This window comes from Lasiodiplodia theobromae (assembly GCF_012971845.1).
Source record: "Lasiodiplodia theobromae strain AM2As chromosome Unknown scaffold_13, whole genome shotgun sequence".
Taxonomy (NCBI): Eukaryota; Fungi; Ascomycota; class Dothideomycetes; order Botryosphaeriales; family Botryosphaeriaceae; genus Lasiodiplodia; species Lasiodiplodia theobromae.
Genome location: NW_023336333.1, coordinates 674,755 through 691,338, shown reverse-complemented (window position 1 = coordinate 691,338; position 16,584 = coordinate 674,755). Strand labels below are relative to the sequence as shown.

Below are 16,584 nucleotides of genomic sequence, written 5' to 3'. Positions count from 1 at the left end.
CAGCAACGGCGGACTCGGTACTTCAGAGGATAGAATGACACCGGTGATGGGCGCTGGATCCGCTGTCGCAACAGACACTTCTAGATGATGTTTGCGATAATGCTCTCGCAACTGATTCGCAGAAACAAAGAGTTCCGATGGCGAACAGAAACGACATAGTTCAAAAGCACACTCTCCCGGAAGAAATGGTCCTGCGATGGTGGTAGATACCGACGGGCTCAGACAATGTGTTGTAATGAAGTGGAGACGAAGAGCGGTGCGTGCAACGGAGGGGTCAATCGCAGCATCATTCTCTTCCTGGTCTGGGGCGACAGCATCAAAAGCCCAGTCTGAACATCCACTGAAAGGCCTTTGTGACGAGGGCCACTCTCCCCTTCGAGCCACCATCAGATCGTCAGAGAGGAGATGCTGTAGCAGGGAGTAGCGGTCTCCGAATAGAAAGCCCTGAGATTGTGCACAGTGCTTATGCGGACACGCAGTTGGCGCCCATCGGGAGTTGTTGTTCTGTGAGTGCCGCTTCATGTGGATTTGGCGGTAGTGGTCCGCAAGATCGGCCGGGTAGAGGAAACATCCCGTGCAGCCTTCGGGACACAGCTGTGGGAAGCCGGGGTGAAGTGTAGTGTGCCGTGTAATATGGTTCTCGACGGCCTTTTTCCCGTAAAAGCAGTGTTGACAGTAGATGCACTCGAACACTTCGGTCTGGACATGATTGACCTTGATGTACGATCTAAGCCAACCAATATCGGCGTATTGTCTTGAGCAGGAGTCGAAGGGACAAGGATACATTTCGTTATCTGCACGCTGGAGTGAGGCGAGATTGGGAAAAGCCTCGGGATTGTTGGGTAGAGTGTAGTAATTGACGCGATGTCGTATCGCCAGGGCTAGAGAGTCTGATGCTTGAGGGATGGCGTTTTGATGGCGTGAGGCCGAGAGGAAACCTACGTCTTTCGGAGCCTTGGGAACGGTAGGCTTGGGAGCCTCGGGAACGGTAGATCTGGTGAGCTGGTCTTAGTGAATACAAGCAAACCAGAAGACAAATTCGGATGCAGATAGAGAAGAGAGGTCTTTGTAGGAACTTGTTGCCTTTGGTGTGACGCAGATGAACGATCATTCTCAGAGACTCCAATGAAAGTTGTTGTCCGCTTGAATCCAGAGAGGGAGCAATATCGCGATACCGTAGAGCTCGCCCGGGCCAGTGATGTTGATCTGGACAGATGTCACCAGGACTCGCACCAGTCCCTGCAATGAGGGCGACGGCAAGCAAATCAAGGACAACAATATCCCAGGATGGTGTTGGGCTAGACATGCGTCGCTCAATCCACGCCGTTGCCATTTCCTTCACAAGCCGAACCCCGACCCACTGTTGCTCAGACTGTACGCCGCGGAGGAGACGACCATTGAGACATGCCTCGTCCAGATACGCTTCAACTCTGGCGTTGTCGTGGGCACCTCAGTCCTTGGCAAAATCCCATGTCAAAAGTTTGTGGAGGCTTCTCAAAGTTGCGCGGATTGTAGAGAGACAGGGAATAGCATCTTGAGTACGGCCTTTGCAGCTTGTAATTAGAACGTCTGAGAAACCGACAAAATAGTCAAGCGTAGGTGGGTTATTGTGGGTAAATCTGACATGTTACTGTGATAAAAACTTACTCCAAGTCCATCACCTTGGTAAACTCTTCCCACAAACGTTGGATACGCGCATGTCGTAGTCCTGCGATCTGCGACAGTGCACTGAAAATGGCGGGCTCCACGTCCTGATAATTGGCGATTTCATCCGCCGTCAAGCGTTGCAAAGTTGTAGGCCATGTTGTCTAAAGTGAGGCCGAGCGAGTGATGGATTGGTCCCCTTCTGAACTCGTCGTGGCTGCTTTGCGCTCTTCCGGGTTGCGTGCAGGGCTTGCAAAGGCTAACTCGCCTGGGTCTTGCGCCATAGTGGTGGATGGAGGCGCCCCCACGGGAAGAGTTGTAGTGAAGGCGTACGAGCTGGAGGTTCTGATGTGAGGCCTAGAGGGATCCCAACGCGGCGATCGGCGGAACAGTAGTAGGTGGGCATTAGGTAGAACAGCAATTAGAGGTTGTCAAGGCCGCGCCTTGTAGGGAAGGAACGGGTAGGCGCGACTGCCTCGCAAGCAGCCCATGGCCGTGCGACCGCGAAATCCGCCGTATCACACCTACACAAACAGCAATGGTTCATTTGTCTCGTGTGCAGAAGTTCCCGGTCATCAAACAGCTCCTTTACAGCAGTTACTTCTGCTTTGAACGCACGCCATTCAACTTCACTGCCTCTCGTGCGGTTGAGGTGGGCAATCGACATGCCGACCTTTCGGCCTTTAGCCGCGAGTAACTCACGTAATACAGCGGGCTGTGCTTCCGAAGTTGCGAGTGCTGACTTCGCACAGAGAGCAACGATCGGCCATCGTATCCCACTGTCGGCCACCATCCCTGACAAACAACTGAACGCGAGGTTCAAGTGCCGTGGAGGAGCTCGCGACTTAGGATCGCACTAGAAAGGCATGTGCTAGCCACGTCGGGGAGTTGGAATGAGTTACCACTGTAACCAACGGCGGCGCCGGCCAATGCTCCGCCTGTCATCATGGTTCAGCCCATCTCGCACAACGGCAGGGACGTTGGGTCCACCTCCTTCGCTGCCACCAGCTGACTTGGTGCAGCCTGTGGACTTGCAACTTCGAACGTAGTAAGGAGAAGGCTCCGAACAGAGGTGCTCAAGTCGGCCCGCGCTCGTGTCAGTAATGGCTAGGTTACGTACCTGGCTATGCGACGCGTGCAGCCGTGATTGGACGGAACATATGATCGGAGTCGATTCCGATTGTAAATTCACTCTGGCTGCTTGACCGCCAGTAATTGTTCTGCCATCGTGGTGGTGGAAGCGACTCCGTCACTGCCGCAGTCCCGACGATGATTCCAGCTTTCCGTTACACAGCAGCAGCTCAACACATGCCTAAAAACTTGCACATGCCGATTCACATCCGCTCATCCACAGGAATCCATCATCCTTCCTTCCTATCAGCACCGTCCCAAATCTTCGTCGGTACGGCTGGATGCAATGGCGTGGTTTTCGCATAGCCCTGCAAATCCGACATATCCGGTCGTGACCCGTCCCACCCAAAAGTGCGCCATGGCGGCTACGGAACCGTACACGATTACTCATAATCATGCCGATGCCCGGCAATGTTCTTGCCAAAGGGGTGTGATTCGACCGTGGCCGGAAATGCCTCCGATTGAACAACCTGGCATCCGCGAATAACGGAATACCTTTGGACTGGCTTTAATCGACACAAGCTTCAAGGACAGCGGCTCATGCAGCTCCTTCTTCTACCGCATTCTGAATCCATCGCCCCAACATCGGTACACCCAGATAACGTCATGCGCAAGCGATCGCCTTATTGGCCATTTAACCACCTAGCTCAACATTTTTACCCATCACCAGGCTGTGGCAACCTCACCGCTTATAGAAGGTACGACTTTGTCCAACAGCATCTACATTTGTCCGGCCAGATGGGTGCTTTCAGGTTGTCTCGCTAGACCGTGGCTCTCAGCTAGTCTGAAAGCTTATCTCCCGCAAGGGCATTGGTGCGGGAACTAAAAGGTTTGAATGATAGTCGTCGGGAAAAAACGTCATGGAACCATCTTCCTATATCCCATCGGTCCGGTAGTAAGGCCACCCACCTACACTTGTACATGCCGTCATTGTGTCGACAGAGTGCAATGATTTTTGATCACAGAGGCACGCGGATCATGCATCAATGACGGAACGATGAATATGGAGGTGCAAAAAGGAATGATCGCCCACGTGCAACCACTCCCGCGAGCAACGGTACTCGAATTACATAGTGAGTTGAAGCTACCGTCTGGATGTAGATGTATATTTAATAATTCCACATCTACGTCTGGACATTAGCTTCTCCTCCCAACGTAACGAGCTTGGATGCATGTGGAAGTCAGCTCCGGTGGCTGAGATCCTTCGGCACCCGCTGTGGTCGAAAACCACGCAAGGCACAATGAGCCAAACTATTACCATCTCCAGGTATCCTGAATCGCGCGTGGTTGGCTTGTCTTGTCCAGGATGGGGCGTCCGGATCAGGCACCCCATAACTCATGACACCACCTAATAGGTGATTGCCTGAGGCACAACATCCGACAAGATCGAGGCCACTGATGAACGCCTTCGCGAATCGCATTATAAGATCATCGGAAGCTATGATACACCTGCATGAAGCCAATGCTGCCCCCGGAAGATCAACGCGCTTCTTTGTATCAAGCTTTCAACCCTCAAAGCATGCTGACTCGCAAACATCGCACTTTATGCACCGTACATACAACACAGGTCAGTGAATCGTCACGGAAGAGCCTGAAATAGCAACGCCATAAATCTTACGATCGTTCGTTAGGTATGTGGCATTTCGACCAATCACTCGAGCGGAGCCATTGATTGACCATTGAACTACGCGCAGTCTTGATCCGGGTCTCAACTACAGCTTCACTTTCTAGTATATTTGAGGCATCTCACCATATCTCACAACAACACACAAGACATGAAGTACCATTGAATCGTCCGTGATCTGAAGCGGAGCTGTACATGCTTCCGGATATATTCTCTCCTTTTTGACTTTGACTTTGCTAAAATAGCGCACAACAGAACTGAAGAAGAAACAAATGCTGCAATATTTACAACCAAGAAGAAGGAACCCGCCCCAATGCTCGCGTCTGTATTCCGAAGCCGACAAAAACGATCATCCAGTGGATCCGAGGCTCATGGACATGCGTCTCACATTTAAGGGCAGTACAGGTCGGAGGTGTTGCTGTCGAACCAGCACTTGCTGCTGTCGTGGTAGATGGCAAGGTTGATGTAGCCACCATCGCCGTAGGTCCAGAAGTGGTTGTCTGCAGGAAATTCGTCAGAAAAACAAAAAGGCATGAAGAAAGAGGGGGGGGGGTTGGAAGAGAAGACTTACCAGGACCGCTCATGAAGAAGCAGTCGTAGTCGGTGTGGAGCAGCTCCTGCTCGAGCATGACCGAGGTCTTCTCGTACATCTGGTTGGTGTTGGAGACCTCGTAGCCCATGTTGTAGCAGACGGCGGCGCCGTAGTCCTCGGTCTTGGCGTCCCACATGGCCTTGACGGTCTGCTGGGTGAAGGCCTCGCGGGCCTCGTCCCACTTGCCAAGGTTGGCGATGGTGGGGGCCACCTGGTTGATGGCGGCGGAGATGACGGCCGAGGCGGCTCCGGTAAGGATGGTGACGGCGATAGCAGAGGCCATTTTTGCTGGTTGGTGTTTGGAAAGGTTGGGTGGGGGTGGGTGGAGAAGAGAATGTGTTGTTGTTGTGGTCTGAAGAGAAGAGTCCTGCTGCTTGGAGAAGAGAAGGGAAGTCTTGGTGTCCGGCGGCCCAGCTTTATATGAGGGAGGTTTTGGATGTTTAACGAACGACTCGTGAGTTGGTGCTCGTGAGGGTCGCTTGTTTCCGCCGTCTTGGCTCTCTACCCGCCATTACTAGGAGAGGAAAGCGAGTCAAGACAGGTACAATATTTGACCGGTAGGGCAGTTCTGAGGCGGCTGGAAGGTGCCGTTGCCGGGAACTGACAGGGATGATTGCTGCGCCGCGCTTGCAGCCCTACAGCATGCAATATGCCTTGTGGCTGTGATGATGGATGCAGGATGCACGATGTGAGGGAGCAGCCGCAAGGGTAGGCAGGGGCACGAGTCGCGCTGCGGCATGACACCAGCTCCCGATGCTCCACCCTTCTGCCATGCGCAGGCACGCACCACCCGATCAGCAGTCTTAACTCGCCAGGCGTTACCGCTCTCGGCCTCGGAGTTACGAAATACAGAGGGACGGCAGCGTGAGACGTTGCGGTGGGTCTCTCGACCATCTCGCCTCTGTTTCAACTCGTCCAGCAGAGTAACCGAGCTGGCAGACGTACAGTATCCGCAGCATCCGCTTCGGTCAATTGACTCTGCGCTCGCCGACATTCAGGGAAAACGGAAGTTTTTGAGTTATACGAAAAAGGAAAAAAAAATAAAGGCGTGGTTACACAGTAAGACAGGCGTGAGCCGCATAAACATTCAATCTCGTCCGGTATGCTTTGCATGCTGCCGAACCCTGTTGCATGCGTAGCCCAGCTCCACCTCTCCCCCTGCCCAGCCGTCGCTATTCCAGAACCTCCCGGCCCGGCGGGACTATTACCTCAGACGCGCGCTATAGGAGGATCGGGCTGGGGCGTGGGTGGAACGACGACGGCTATTTCGAGAGCGGCCTTTCGGAAAAACTCACATCTCAATGGAGAATCCCCAAGGTGGATCTGAAACAGGTCGTCGGTTCCTGCAGGCGCGCTCTAATTTCTCTGCCTATGTGGACGCAGAACGTCGGAGGTCCATCGGGCTTAGCAAAAAGGTCAACACCATCGACATTCCCAAATGGATACACCCAACTAAGTGAATGAGAAGTCATTCTACGACTCACGACGGCGTGCCGAATGACAGATTCGGCCATGGACCACGGAAGCGAATCATTGGGCTGGGCGCCTTTTCTGCGGGAGATGAACCAGGGATCCGAACATCACCGCGTGGTGCGCAACCAAAAACCCTATTCTCAGGCGCACCGCCCTTTGGTCCCAAAGGAAACACGAGGTTACACGCGGGGATCTTCTCATCAGGGAGCAAAGAAACAAGGAGGATGCCTCGCCTGCTGACCGTCGTCACTCCTCCACGACTCATGTATCGCCGAACAATGCCCGTTCCGTCGTCGGGTACTGGATGGGATGGTCGTCTTTAACGAGACTCCTTTTGCACAGTGACACAGGAGACCGGGATTCCGGGCCGGGAATGAAGGCCTTTACGAGCAATACTCCGCCGCCGACGGGCTCCTTCAGCCCTTCAGCCCTGTGCCCCGGCTTTCGCAACACCACATCGGAAAGCCACAACCCAGTGTAGGTATGGCTTCGTGGTCGTCAAAGCGTCCCCCTCCACGCCTTACATGGTCCGTGCTGCGCTGGTTCCTGCGCACGCCCTTTAACCCTGCCCATCCGTTTATGTGACAGAAAAGGGTATAGCCCGTTTCAAGACGCGGGGCGTGGGTAATGCGAGTGACCCGGCCGGTTGCGCTGCCGGACGGAGAGATTTCCGGGTTCGAGACTGCTCTTTTTTTGTTTTGTTTCCAAGCTGTTCATCACACTCACTTACACTTGCTTGTCAAATCTTTTACCAGCTGCAATACTGTGTTGGTGATGTAGAACTGAGCAGCGACGCGGTGAGTTCCTTCCTTCCCCCTTCTCCACTTCCTCTGTCCGCTCCCAAGACCGAACAGCCGCAGTCGAGGGGGAGGGAATGACAATCGGAGCTGCCGATGTGGCTGATGAACAGGCACCTGCTGCAGCTCCGCAGTGGAGAAGGCGGGAAATCTATCAGCCTCCCACGCAATGTAAATTGAAACCGATGGAGGAGCACCACGCTACGTCATCCGATCAAAGGAGCCCTCTCCCTGCCAGCGCCGCCACTCGCGTACTGCGGATTATTAGAGACGCGTATGTGAGCGCCAGACCCAGAAAAAAAGGGTCATCCGAAGTTGGCAGGTCACACACAACCCATCCTCGGGACGTTCCCAGTGCCGAAAGAAGGACGATATCGACTGCGCCGGCGAAAAGGCGGTAACCGCGGAGAATGTCAGCCTGAAGGAGAAACTAAGAGCTGGTTATCTCACCACTGCAGTTTGACAGAAGGAGCAGTTGGAAGCGGTATGCTCCATACCCGTTGAGGTGGTGCCGAACGGGCCGAACCTTTTGGCGCCAGCAGCTGTGGGGCTGCGAGGACCAAAAAGGACCTATCTTCTCTTTCTCCGTCAATCAGACAGACCGAATGGACCCCGTGCGGGCTGCTTGTATCGGCTGTGGTAGAGGTTGTGGATGTACCATGATGGCTGGCATGCAGGTCTGGACAAGACTACTTCTCTCAGTACGCCCGAAGATGCGGAGACTTCCGCCTGGCGGCCGTGGAGAAGAGCTAACAAAGCTTAGTGCTGTGATAGCATCCAGCAATAATCCCCACTGACGTGGTCTAGCTACTCGATTTTTCCTCCGGCTATTAGGCAAAAGGCTTGGCGGTAACAGACATCGAGGTGCTTGGCATGCACACACGCCCTCACTTACGCTTAAGCTACTCAGGAAGTCTTGTAGCCACAGTATTGATGTTCCGCCGACGAGAAGAGCCGCAGCGCTCCCGCGTGGTGCAAAGAGCAGGATATGACGCATATCCTGCACCCTATCCGCTCCCTCCGTGTCCAACCGATTCGACTTTGGATCAGCATTGAGCTCAAAATCAACGGAGAAATAGCTCGTGGCACAGCTAAGCATGGGCACTTTCTTCATCACCGGCAAAAACCGCTGTGCGGGAACGACCGCATTCACGGATCCATTCGAGACGTGTCAGGTGGCAGGCAGCATCCATTAGCATGGTAACTAAGAAAACACATATGAGACGACAAATCTCGAAAAGGACTAGAAACGGAGCAGGCGGGCGGAGCAATTCCGCGCACCATAAAGAACGTCAAGAAATTTGGAATATGGTCTCCTTTCCACAGAAATCCTCAGGGAAAAAAAAAGAGCAACCCACACAAAAGGAATAGTAAAAAGTGCCGTCGGCACTTCCCCCCCTCTCCACTCAGCTCTCCAGATAGCCGAGCCTAACAGGGGGGTTGAAGAATGGAAAACGTTCAACATCACATCGAAATAAGACAAAGTGCAAGAACCTGATAGAAGCAACACACACACCTCTCCCCACCATCTCCCAAACTCCCTCGCTCCGATCCAGGAACGTGTGGGTAGATCTCAGCGACGGGTCTCCACACGCACCCACGTCTCCCCACCGGTGCTTTCCGTAGCACCCCACCGAAGACCGGCCCACACACACCATCGTAACTCGCCGACCGGCCACACTCACTTGTCACTTCGCTTTTCCGTGACATCGCCTCACATCCCCACGAGGCCGAGCGAGGAGCTAATCGCAACAGGACAACGTTAGCGAGACAGGACGCGCTTTTGGGGGAACGATAAAGCTCTGACACCCGAAAGGTCACCTGCACGACATCCCACCCTTCCGTAAAGCCCAGAGCGTTCTTCGTCCTCGAAACTCTCTCACACCGGGGAAAAGAAAAATTGTCAAAAGGGAAAACGCACAGCAGATACGTACCCGCACTGACCCCGACCCAACAACCACCACCCCACTATCACCATCACTCACTCACACCCCATTCCCAACACCGCACCCAACGCCCTCCCCATCCCTCTTCTCCTTCTCCTTCTCTTCTTTCTCCATCCCCTCCCCCTCCCCACTCACCATCCTCCGTCCTCTCCTCCTCATCGTCCCCTTCCCTCCATCCACACCACCGGCGCCACCACTTGCAACAGCGCCAGCCGCATCCGTCGCAATCGTATACACAGGCGTCCCAGACACAACAACGACGCCATTGCTGTCCGTCGTCGTCGCACACTCCTCGGTCGTCGTCGTCAGCAGCGTGGTGACGAGGGTGACGAAGGTCGAGGCCGTGGCCGTGGCGCCATAGACGGTTGTGGTGTAGGCGATGGCGGTGTTGCTGCTGCTGGGGTAGTAGGGGGTGTAGGAGTAGGTGTAGGTTGTGTAGGAGGGGTAGGGGTAGGTTGGGTAAGAGGGGGTGTAGCTGTAGGATGGCGAGTAGGATGGGTATACCGGCGTGTATGACGAAGTGTAAGTGTAGGTTGGGATGTAAGACGTGTAAGTTGGCGTGTAGGTTGGCGTGTACGACGGGGAGTAGGAGTAGGAAGATGATGGAGAGTAGGAATAGGAGTATGATGGCGTGTAGGAGTAGGAATATGGCGAGTAGCTGTAGCTGTAGCTGTAATACGGCGAGGAGGATGGGTAAATTGGAGAGAAGTATGAAGTTGGAGTGTAGGATGGAGTGGATGACGGATTGAATGACGTTTCTGTGTAAGTGTAGGACGGGGTGAACGTATAATACACGGTTGTCGTGACAACAGCAGGGACGAGGAATGACTCTGTGTAGGTGCGGGAGATGGATGACGAGATGGTGTTAGTGATAGTAGAGTAGCTCCAGGTGTAACCGGACGGTATGCTGGCCGCTGAAGTCTGGTAGGAGTATGGGGTTTGTATCGTGTAGAAGGTTGTTAGACCGCTGCTATATGACGGGGTGTAGGGTGTTGTCTGAGCGGACACGGTGTAGGTGGTTGTTTTAGTGGCGGGATAGACCGTCGTGTATGTCGTGTCTGACTGGTAGACAGTGATGCTGGTGAGGCCGGGATAGGTACGAGTAGAGAGAGTGGGGTACAGCGTGTAGGTCGTGTAATATGTCGTGATGGGGTAGCCAGTGGTGTAGGTCGATGGATAGTACACGGTCGATAGGGTGTACGCTGTCAACGTGGGGGACGTCGTATATGTCGGTAGCAAGCCCGTGTCCGTGGCCGGCACTGAAATGATGGTGGCGAAAGTTGTGTCCGACCAGGATACTGTAACAGTGCTGGGAGTGAGCGGGACCAAGGTGGAGGATGTGGTAGGCGCCAACGATGCAACGGAGATGATTGAAGTGTATATCGAGATAGTAGGGGTACCGGGATACGTCGTCTCGTAAGTTGATGTGCCAGAAATCTCGGTCTCCGTGTAGATGGGAGTGTACGTCGTTGTTGCGATGTAGGTAGAAGGAGAGTATGTGAATGTGATGTAGGTAGCTGGAGTGTAGGTTGACTCGGTGTAGGTGTAGGTAGGGGTGTAAGTTGGCGTGTAAGTGTAGGTCGGGCTGTAGGTGTAGCTTGGGGTATAAGAGAGATAAGACCAGAGGGAAGTTTCAGTTAAGGGGAGCCAAGACTCAGTCGGGGTGGAGTACGGCGTAGTGCTCTCGGAGGGGTAGTAAGTATACGAGACCGTATACACCGAAGTAGATTCGCTGTAGGTTGTCGTTCGCTCGATTGGAGTAGACGGGAGCTCCGTTGTGGTCGGGAAAACAGAGGAAAACTCCGGTGTAGAGGGAGTCAGTGATGTCAAGATCGTATACGGAGATGTTGGCGAAGGCGGTAAGAAGGTGTACGAGTAAGTCGTTGACGAAGGCAATGGTGTGTATTCAGGCGACGTAGAGGCAGTAGACAGCGATGGGTAGTAGGTTGTTGTGTAGGTCGCATACGTTGGGGTATATGGAGGTGGTGGGGAATAGGATGGCGGCGTTGGGTAAGATGGATATGCCGGAACAGAAGACGAGTACTCCGGAATGGTGTAGTAACTTGTCGTGCTGACAATGACAGGCGTGCTTTCGGACGGCGTAGGTAGACTGACAATGACAGAAGGAGTTCCAGTGTAGATCGTGGATTCATCTGTCCATGTGAAGCAGGACGATTCTCCATTGAACAGAGAGAAACACCGTGTGCCTGTGCTGACGGGAATGACCGACCAGTCTGTCGGCGATGTCGTGTAGATCGTCGGAGGAGTCACGAACGACGATGTTTCGGTTTCAGGAATAGGGGTTACAGTTTGTGTGATCACGACCGTAGAGATGTAGATCGATGTGGAGGTCGTGGTCGCTGTCGCCAAACAGGTAGATGGGTCGAATGGAGGGTAGAAACCCGGGGATGTAGTTTCTGCGGCCCCGGGAAATCTAGGGATGTTGTCTAAGCAGAGCCGATTAGTGCCTTTTCCACAAGAATCTTTCCAAGAGACCCGGTATATATGAAAGTTGAGAGCTAAAGGTAGGTGTTGAACCTGAAACTCTAAATGAAAAGCATATAACACTGAAAAGGAACACAGAAGTCAAGGGCGCAGCAGCATCAACTCACGGTTCAAGGGAGCAGGCTCCGCGGCCCCAAGTCCAAACCCCGCCACCAAAGCCATAACCCCAAGAAGCCACATGTTGCCGCAACCGGATCGATCAGTCTGTCCTTTGTACGAGGAGGAATCGGCAACCTCAAAGCGAGATAAAACAACACGAGGCGTGGATCCGGAAGGGAAACGAGCACAAAAAGACGATGGAGGTTTGGCGGGCTAATGCCCTTTTATTCTCCTTTACGGACAGGTCTGGTTCACGGAGGGAAAGGGAATTCCATTTCTGATAGGAGCTATGTGATGCAGCTTTCCCGGAGCTGTTGTGGCATCGGACGGGTAATACAGTTCGCCACGTACCCAGAAGCCGTTGCTTGCTTTCTCGCTCACTCGCTCACGGCCTGCTGGCTCCCGTCTGCTCTGTGAATCCCCAGTGCTGGGGAAAATGGTATGGTACCAACCCATTTCGATGGGTGCTTGGCCGATCTCAGCATACAATGTTATGAGGGTAACGTATAAGGTGTATGTTTTGCTTCAGAATGTTCCATTGTTCAAATGGCCGGTACGAGGCTGACACTTGAGAAGTCAGGTTCTGAAGTTGCTTAACGACGCTTCAGTATATCTCGAGGGCATAAAACAGATCAGCAACGAGGTAACAGATGGAAAGTGGGGTCGTTAGCGGTGGCACTCGGTCGTTCTACGGTTGCACCGAAAGGGTCCGTTCCGCTACGGAAGGGAGGTGAAAGCCGACACCGAGGCGGGATTTTCATCATAGAGGTAATAGGTGCTGCTAATTAACGGCTGGGCTTTGCAATTTGCCATCTCCCGGTTGTGGAAAGATATTTTTGGAGGCGGACAGGCTGTAACGGATGCGAAGAAATTGGTTGAAAGCTGGAGGACACGGCTCCAGGTACCCGCCTGTGGTGGAACCATGAATCCGGAATGCCATGCAGGAACAGCCATTACGGCCAACGCCTGACAGGTTGACAGCGGCCTCGCCGTTCCAGAGACAGCCACGGGCAGAAGCGGTGCAGTGCGCCATGTCTCTCGTGAGGACGAGGCGGAGTGACGAGGCGCATCGGAAGTTTGCCGGCTGTAGACGGGAGGAAGGTGAGGTCCCCGCCTCACGTATATGAAATGCATACGCATGTTCCCGGTATGCAGATTTCCGATTTCCCCGCAGGACGACCCAGTTTTCGGCCCGGACTAGCCCGCGCTATTGGTTATTGCTCGTACGATTAGTGCAGAAAAAAATCAAGAGACAATGACTTCAGTGACGTTGCGTCATATTTGTCTCTTGAACTTGTGACCCTGTGCCTACGTCGTGGGGGAAAAGAAGCTGTTCAGTAGCAGTGGTAGGTCAAGCAGCGGCCGTGAAATGACAGAGAGTGGAGGCCACGCGTTTGGAGGTGTCAAGCGCAAAACACCATGACACGCTTGTCGGACTGAAAGCTCATCGGCGCGGGGATACAAGGACTCGAGGCTGGTGAATATTTTGTGATCGAAGCTCAAGGTGTAGCGGCGCTCAAGAGTGCAGTTGTCGTGAAGATTGTGATGAAGATACCACTGTGGCTGACAGCAAGCGGACGTTAGTGGTGAGCAGAGTCTCACACCAATTCGCTAAGACATGCAGGACGTTGAAGGACCGCGGCTGTAACGTGGGAAGACGTTGCAATGCTCCCCACACTGGCGGACGAGCACAACATGGATCTGGCGTGACGATCGCCATCTCCACCTGGGCGTGACGCGTGAAGTCCTCAAGGTTGAGCGGGGTTCAGTTCAGCGATGGGGCAGAGTGCATTCTCTCGACCGCCAACGGCGGTGCTCTTGGCGGAGACGACGATGAGTCGGGGGGCAACAGCAGCTGACTGCGAGCGGCAACACAGAGAGCGGTGACACCAGATGGTAGGACGAGCCAAGCCGTGGTGGGAAGTGTTGGGCAAAGGCCAAAGGAGTAGGTGACACCAGTGCGGCCCGTCTCACGCTCACGGCCGTGCTACCCCATCACAAAGGAGCAGCAGGAAAAAGAAAGCGGGACGAAGACAGAGCCGGCCGAAAAACAAAATTTGAAACGCGCACGCGCCCGTCCGCAGCATGCAGGCGGCGTGGCCCAGAGCAAAGAAAAAAAGAGCGGGCGAACGAGGCTGTGGCGCGAGACGGCTCCATACCTTGGCCATTCCTCTGGAAAAGGCGCACGACCCGGTAGGTGCCCTTCTTTCCCCGGCTTTGGCGGTTGGTAGGTGGATGGGGATTTCAGGGGAAGGCGGGTGGAAATGGTATTTGTTAGTGTGTGCTAAGCGGTGTCGCGGGAGCGGGTGATGATTGTCAGATGCCGCAGTAGCAGCTGCCCCTTCCGCGTCGGAAGCTTTCCCCGAGATCCGACCAACATCCCATTCGCCCTGCGGATTTCCACGACCGTCTGCTCCTGCAGGCTGCAGCAGCAGGGATTCCGGAATCGTCCGGCTGCGAAAAGACATTCTGCTCGAGCTCCCGTCTTGCAAAGCTGCCCGACCCTGAACACGGCGTCTTCTCTTTCTACGCCGTTGCATTCATGTGCAACGAAGTTTGTCATGGGATACTTCTTTCTGCCGTCACATGCGAATCGTTCGTTGGAAGCGAGGGTTGACAACAACTTTACTGTGTTTTTTTATTCACTACCTAGGAAAAGTCCGGGTATCTTATCCACCCTTGATGTACAAGTACATACATTGCGAGCCCAGCTTTTCCCTTTACAAGAATACCGATATCCTCTGATGCAGAATCAAAGAGTAACAAGAACAAGGTGTATCAAGAGGAGGTGAGATCGGCTGGAAAAAAAACTGCGAACAAACTTCCGCACCAGCGACAGTCGTAGAATCAGGTCGCGTGAATGATAAGACTCCAAGCACCGGTGACGTCTCGATTGTTATCCCAAACCCCGGAGCCTGAGGCGAAATCATACTCAATGAACAGAAGCGCGTCGTCCGTAAACCGTCTCTCGTTGGTCAATGACAAAGTTGGTCCTTTCGCCAGAACTCCTGGGTCGACATTGCGACGGGGGTAAATGCCAAATCCAATAAAACCTTCTCAAAAAATCGCAAAAAAAAAGAGTATTATACGGAGAGCAACATTATTGAGATGCTGGCATCTCTTCAAAAAGGGTACCGTCGATGAACTTGGACCATTCGTTACCAGGCGTGATGAGCCCAGAGCTGCCCTGCTGGCTGCCCTGCCGAGACATGCTGGCTGGCTTAATCGGGTCCTGGAAACTTGCGTCGAATCCAAAAGATGGGTTAAACGCCCCCTCGGAGGCTGTCGGATAGGAAATTGCAGTGTTGCTGTAGCTCAAGTTTTGAGGATTGATGTCTAGTAATGGTGCGCTCGAGGGAGCAAGTGTCTGATTCATGCCCTGACTCGTTTGCTGGATCCGAGACTTCGTAGACAAGTTAGGATTGTAGCTATAGAAGGGCTGCGGAACCATCTCGCTGTTGGCCATAAACATAGCAGTCTGGGGATCGTTCGGGTCCAACGAAGGACCGAGCATCTGCTGCGTCTCTGTTGGCAGGGCCATGGAAAAAGGGCTGTAGTTCATGTTGGCGGCGCTAGAATCGAAGTGGTTGAAGGTAAAGTTCGGGTTGAAAGTGAAGGGCGTGTGCGCCGACTGCGGCGTTGTTGTTGCCGTTGTGTATGGCGACTGGACGCTGTCATAACCCGTTGGAGACGACGCAGATGAGTCTCTCGATCCGTCCGTCACATGGGGGTTCGGTGGCCTGGTCGCCGTCGGTGATAGAGAGAGATCGCGGACAGGCTGTGCTGGCATGGACATGCGTCGCTGCTGCTGGTCCTCGGGCTTGAGCGAATCAGCTCGACTCGAAGCGGCAGGGCCGGCAGACTGCGGGTAGTGAAAGTCTTGTGGTGCGGCGAACGACTGCGACCTTTGGTGCGGAAGAGACTTCTGCTGCTGCTGGGGAGATGGGTACGGGGCCTGACGGAATGACTGGGGTGACCGGTGGATCATCTGCGGAGGCAGCATCTGCTGCTGGTAGGGTGGTTGGTGCATCATCATCTGCGGTGCAAAATGGGGCGCATTCGGGTACGTGTGACCAAACCCACCCATGAAAGTTTGGTCGAACAAGGCCTGGCGGCCTGCTTGGTGGGTTGCAAGATATGCATGCAGCTTACGGTTGAAGTCGGCCGAATTGGTCTGCAGGTGGGCAGTGAGCCTGCGGTACTGTGCCGGCAGGTCGTCGTCCTCCTCCTCATACATCTCCTCGTTGACAACATCTTGCTCGGTGACACGTAGTGCGCGGCCGGTGCGCTTCTTGTGGATCTCTGAGGCCCTCCGGGCAGACTCGATACGAGCCTCCAGACTGCGGTCGCTTCGCCTCGAAGCAGCAATGTATGCTCTGCTCGGCGTCAGCAGTCGGGAAAGCAGAGGCGCAGACTGTGGCAACTGACCTCTCTTGGTTTTCCTCGTGCGTGCGCTCCGTCTTCACGGGCTTCGCCGTGGACATGGTACGGACGGGCGGCATGGTGCGTGTAGTGATGGTGCCAAAAGTGGGCGGGAGGTGAAGCAGTCGAGATGATATTGAGCGTCAAGGAACGACTAGTATCGAACCCAGGTGCTCCCACGCGGAGGAAAGGTCGTGTGGAATTAGTAGGGGAGCGGGGGCGACAGCCCAGTTAAGGTGTGGGAGCTGGGCCGGGCGGAATCAAAGGCGACAAAAAGCAAATAGTGGTCTGAGGTACGTATCGGGGGGTGGTCGGGGCAGGCCTCTTAATAATTGGATGAGGACTGAGCCA

The 16,584-nt window shown here is 54.1% G+C and overlaps 3 protein-coding genes across 3 annotated transcripts; all 3 read right to left on the bottom strand.

The window, feature by feature from the left end:
* Window positions 1-4,789: 4,789 nt before the first annotated feature.
* Window positions 4,790-5,274, bottom strand: LTHEOB_4978 (uncharacterized protein; the record flags this gene model as incomplete). Its single annotated transcript, XM_035514071.1, has 2 exons — window positions 4,790-4,899; window positions 4,971-5,274. The coding sequence occupies 2 exons, from the start codon at window positions 5,272-5,274 to the stop codon at window positions 4,790-4,792; spliced, it is 414 nt and encodes a 137-aa protein (XP_035374420.1).
* Window positions 5,275-9,246: 3,972 nt separating this feature from the next.
* LTHEOB_4977 (uncharacterized protein) lies at window positions 9,247-11,892 on the bottom strand (the record flags this gene model as incomplete). The annotated part of the gene is made up of 2 exons (XM_035514070.1): window positions 9,247-11,654; window positions 11,820-11,892. The coding sequence occupies 2 exons, from the start codon at window positions 11,890-11,892 to the stop codon at window positions 9,247-9,249; spliced, it is 2,481 nt and encodes an 826-aa protein (XP_035374419.1).
* A 3,019-nt stretch (window positions 11,893-14,911) lies between these two features.
* On the bottom strand, window positions 14,912-16,313 carry LTHEOB_4976 (uncharacterized protein; the record flags this gene model as incomplete). The annotated part of the gene is made up of 2 exons (XM_035514069.1): window positions 14,912-16,187; window positions 16,240-16,313. The coding sequence occupies 2 exons, from the start codon at window positions 16,311-16,313 to the stop codon at window positions 14,912-14,914; spliced, it is 1,350 nt and encodes a 449-aa protein (XP_035374418.1).
* Between the last annotated feature and the right edge of the window lie 271 nt (window positions 16,314-16,584).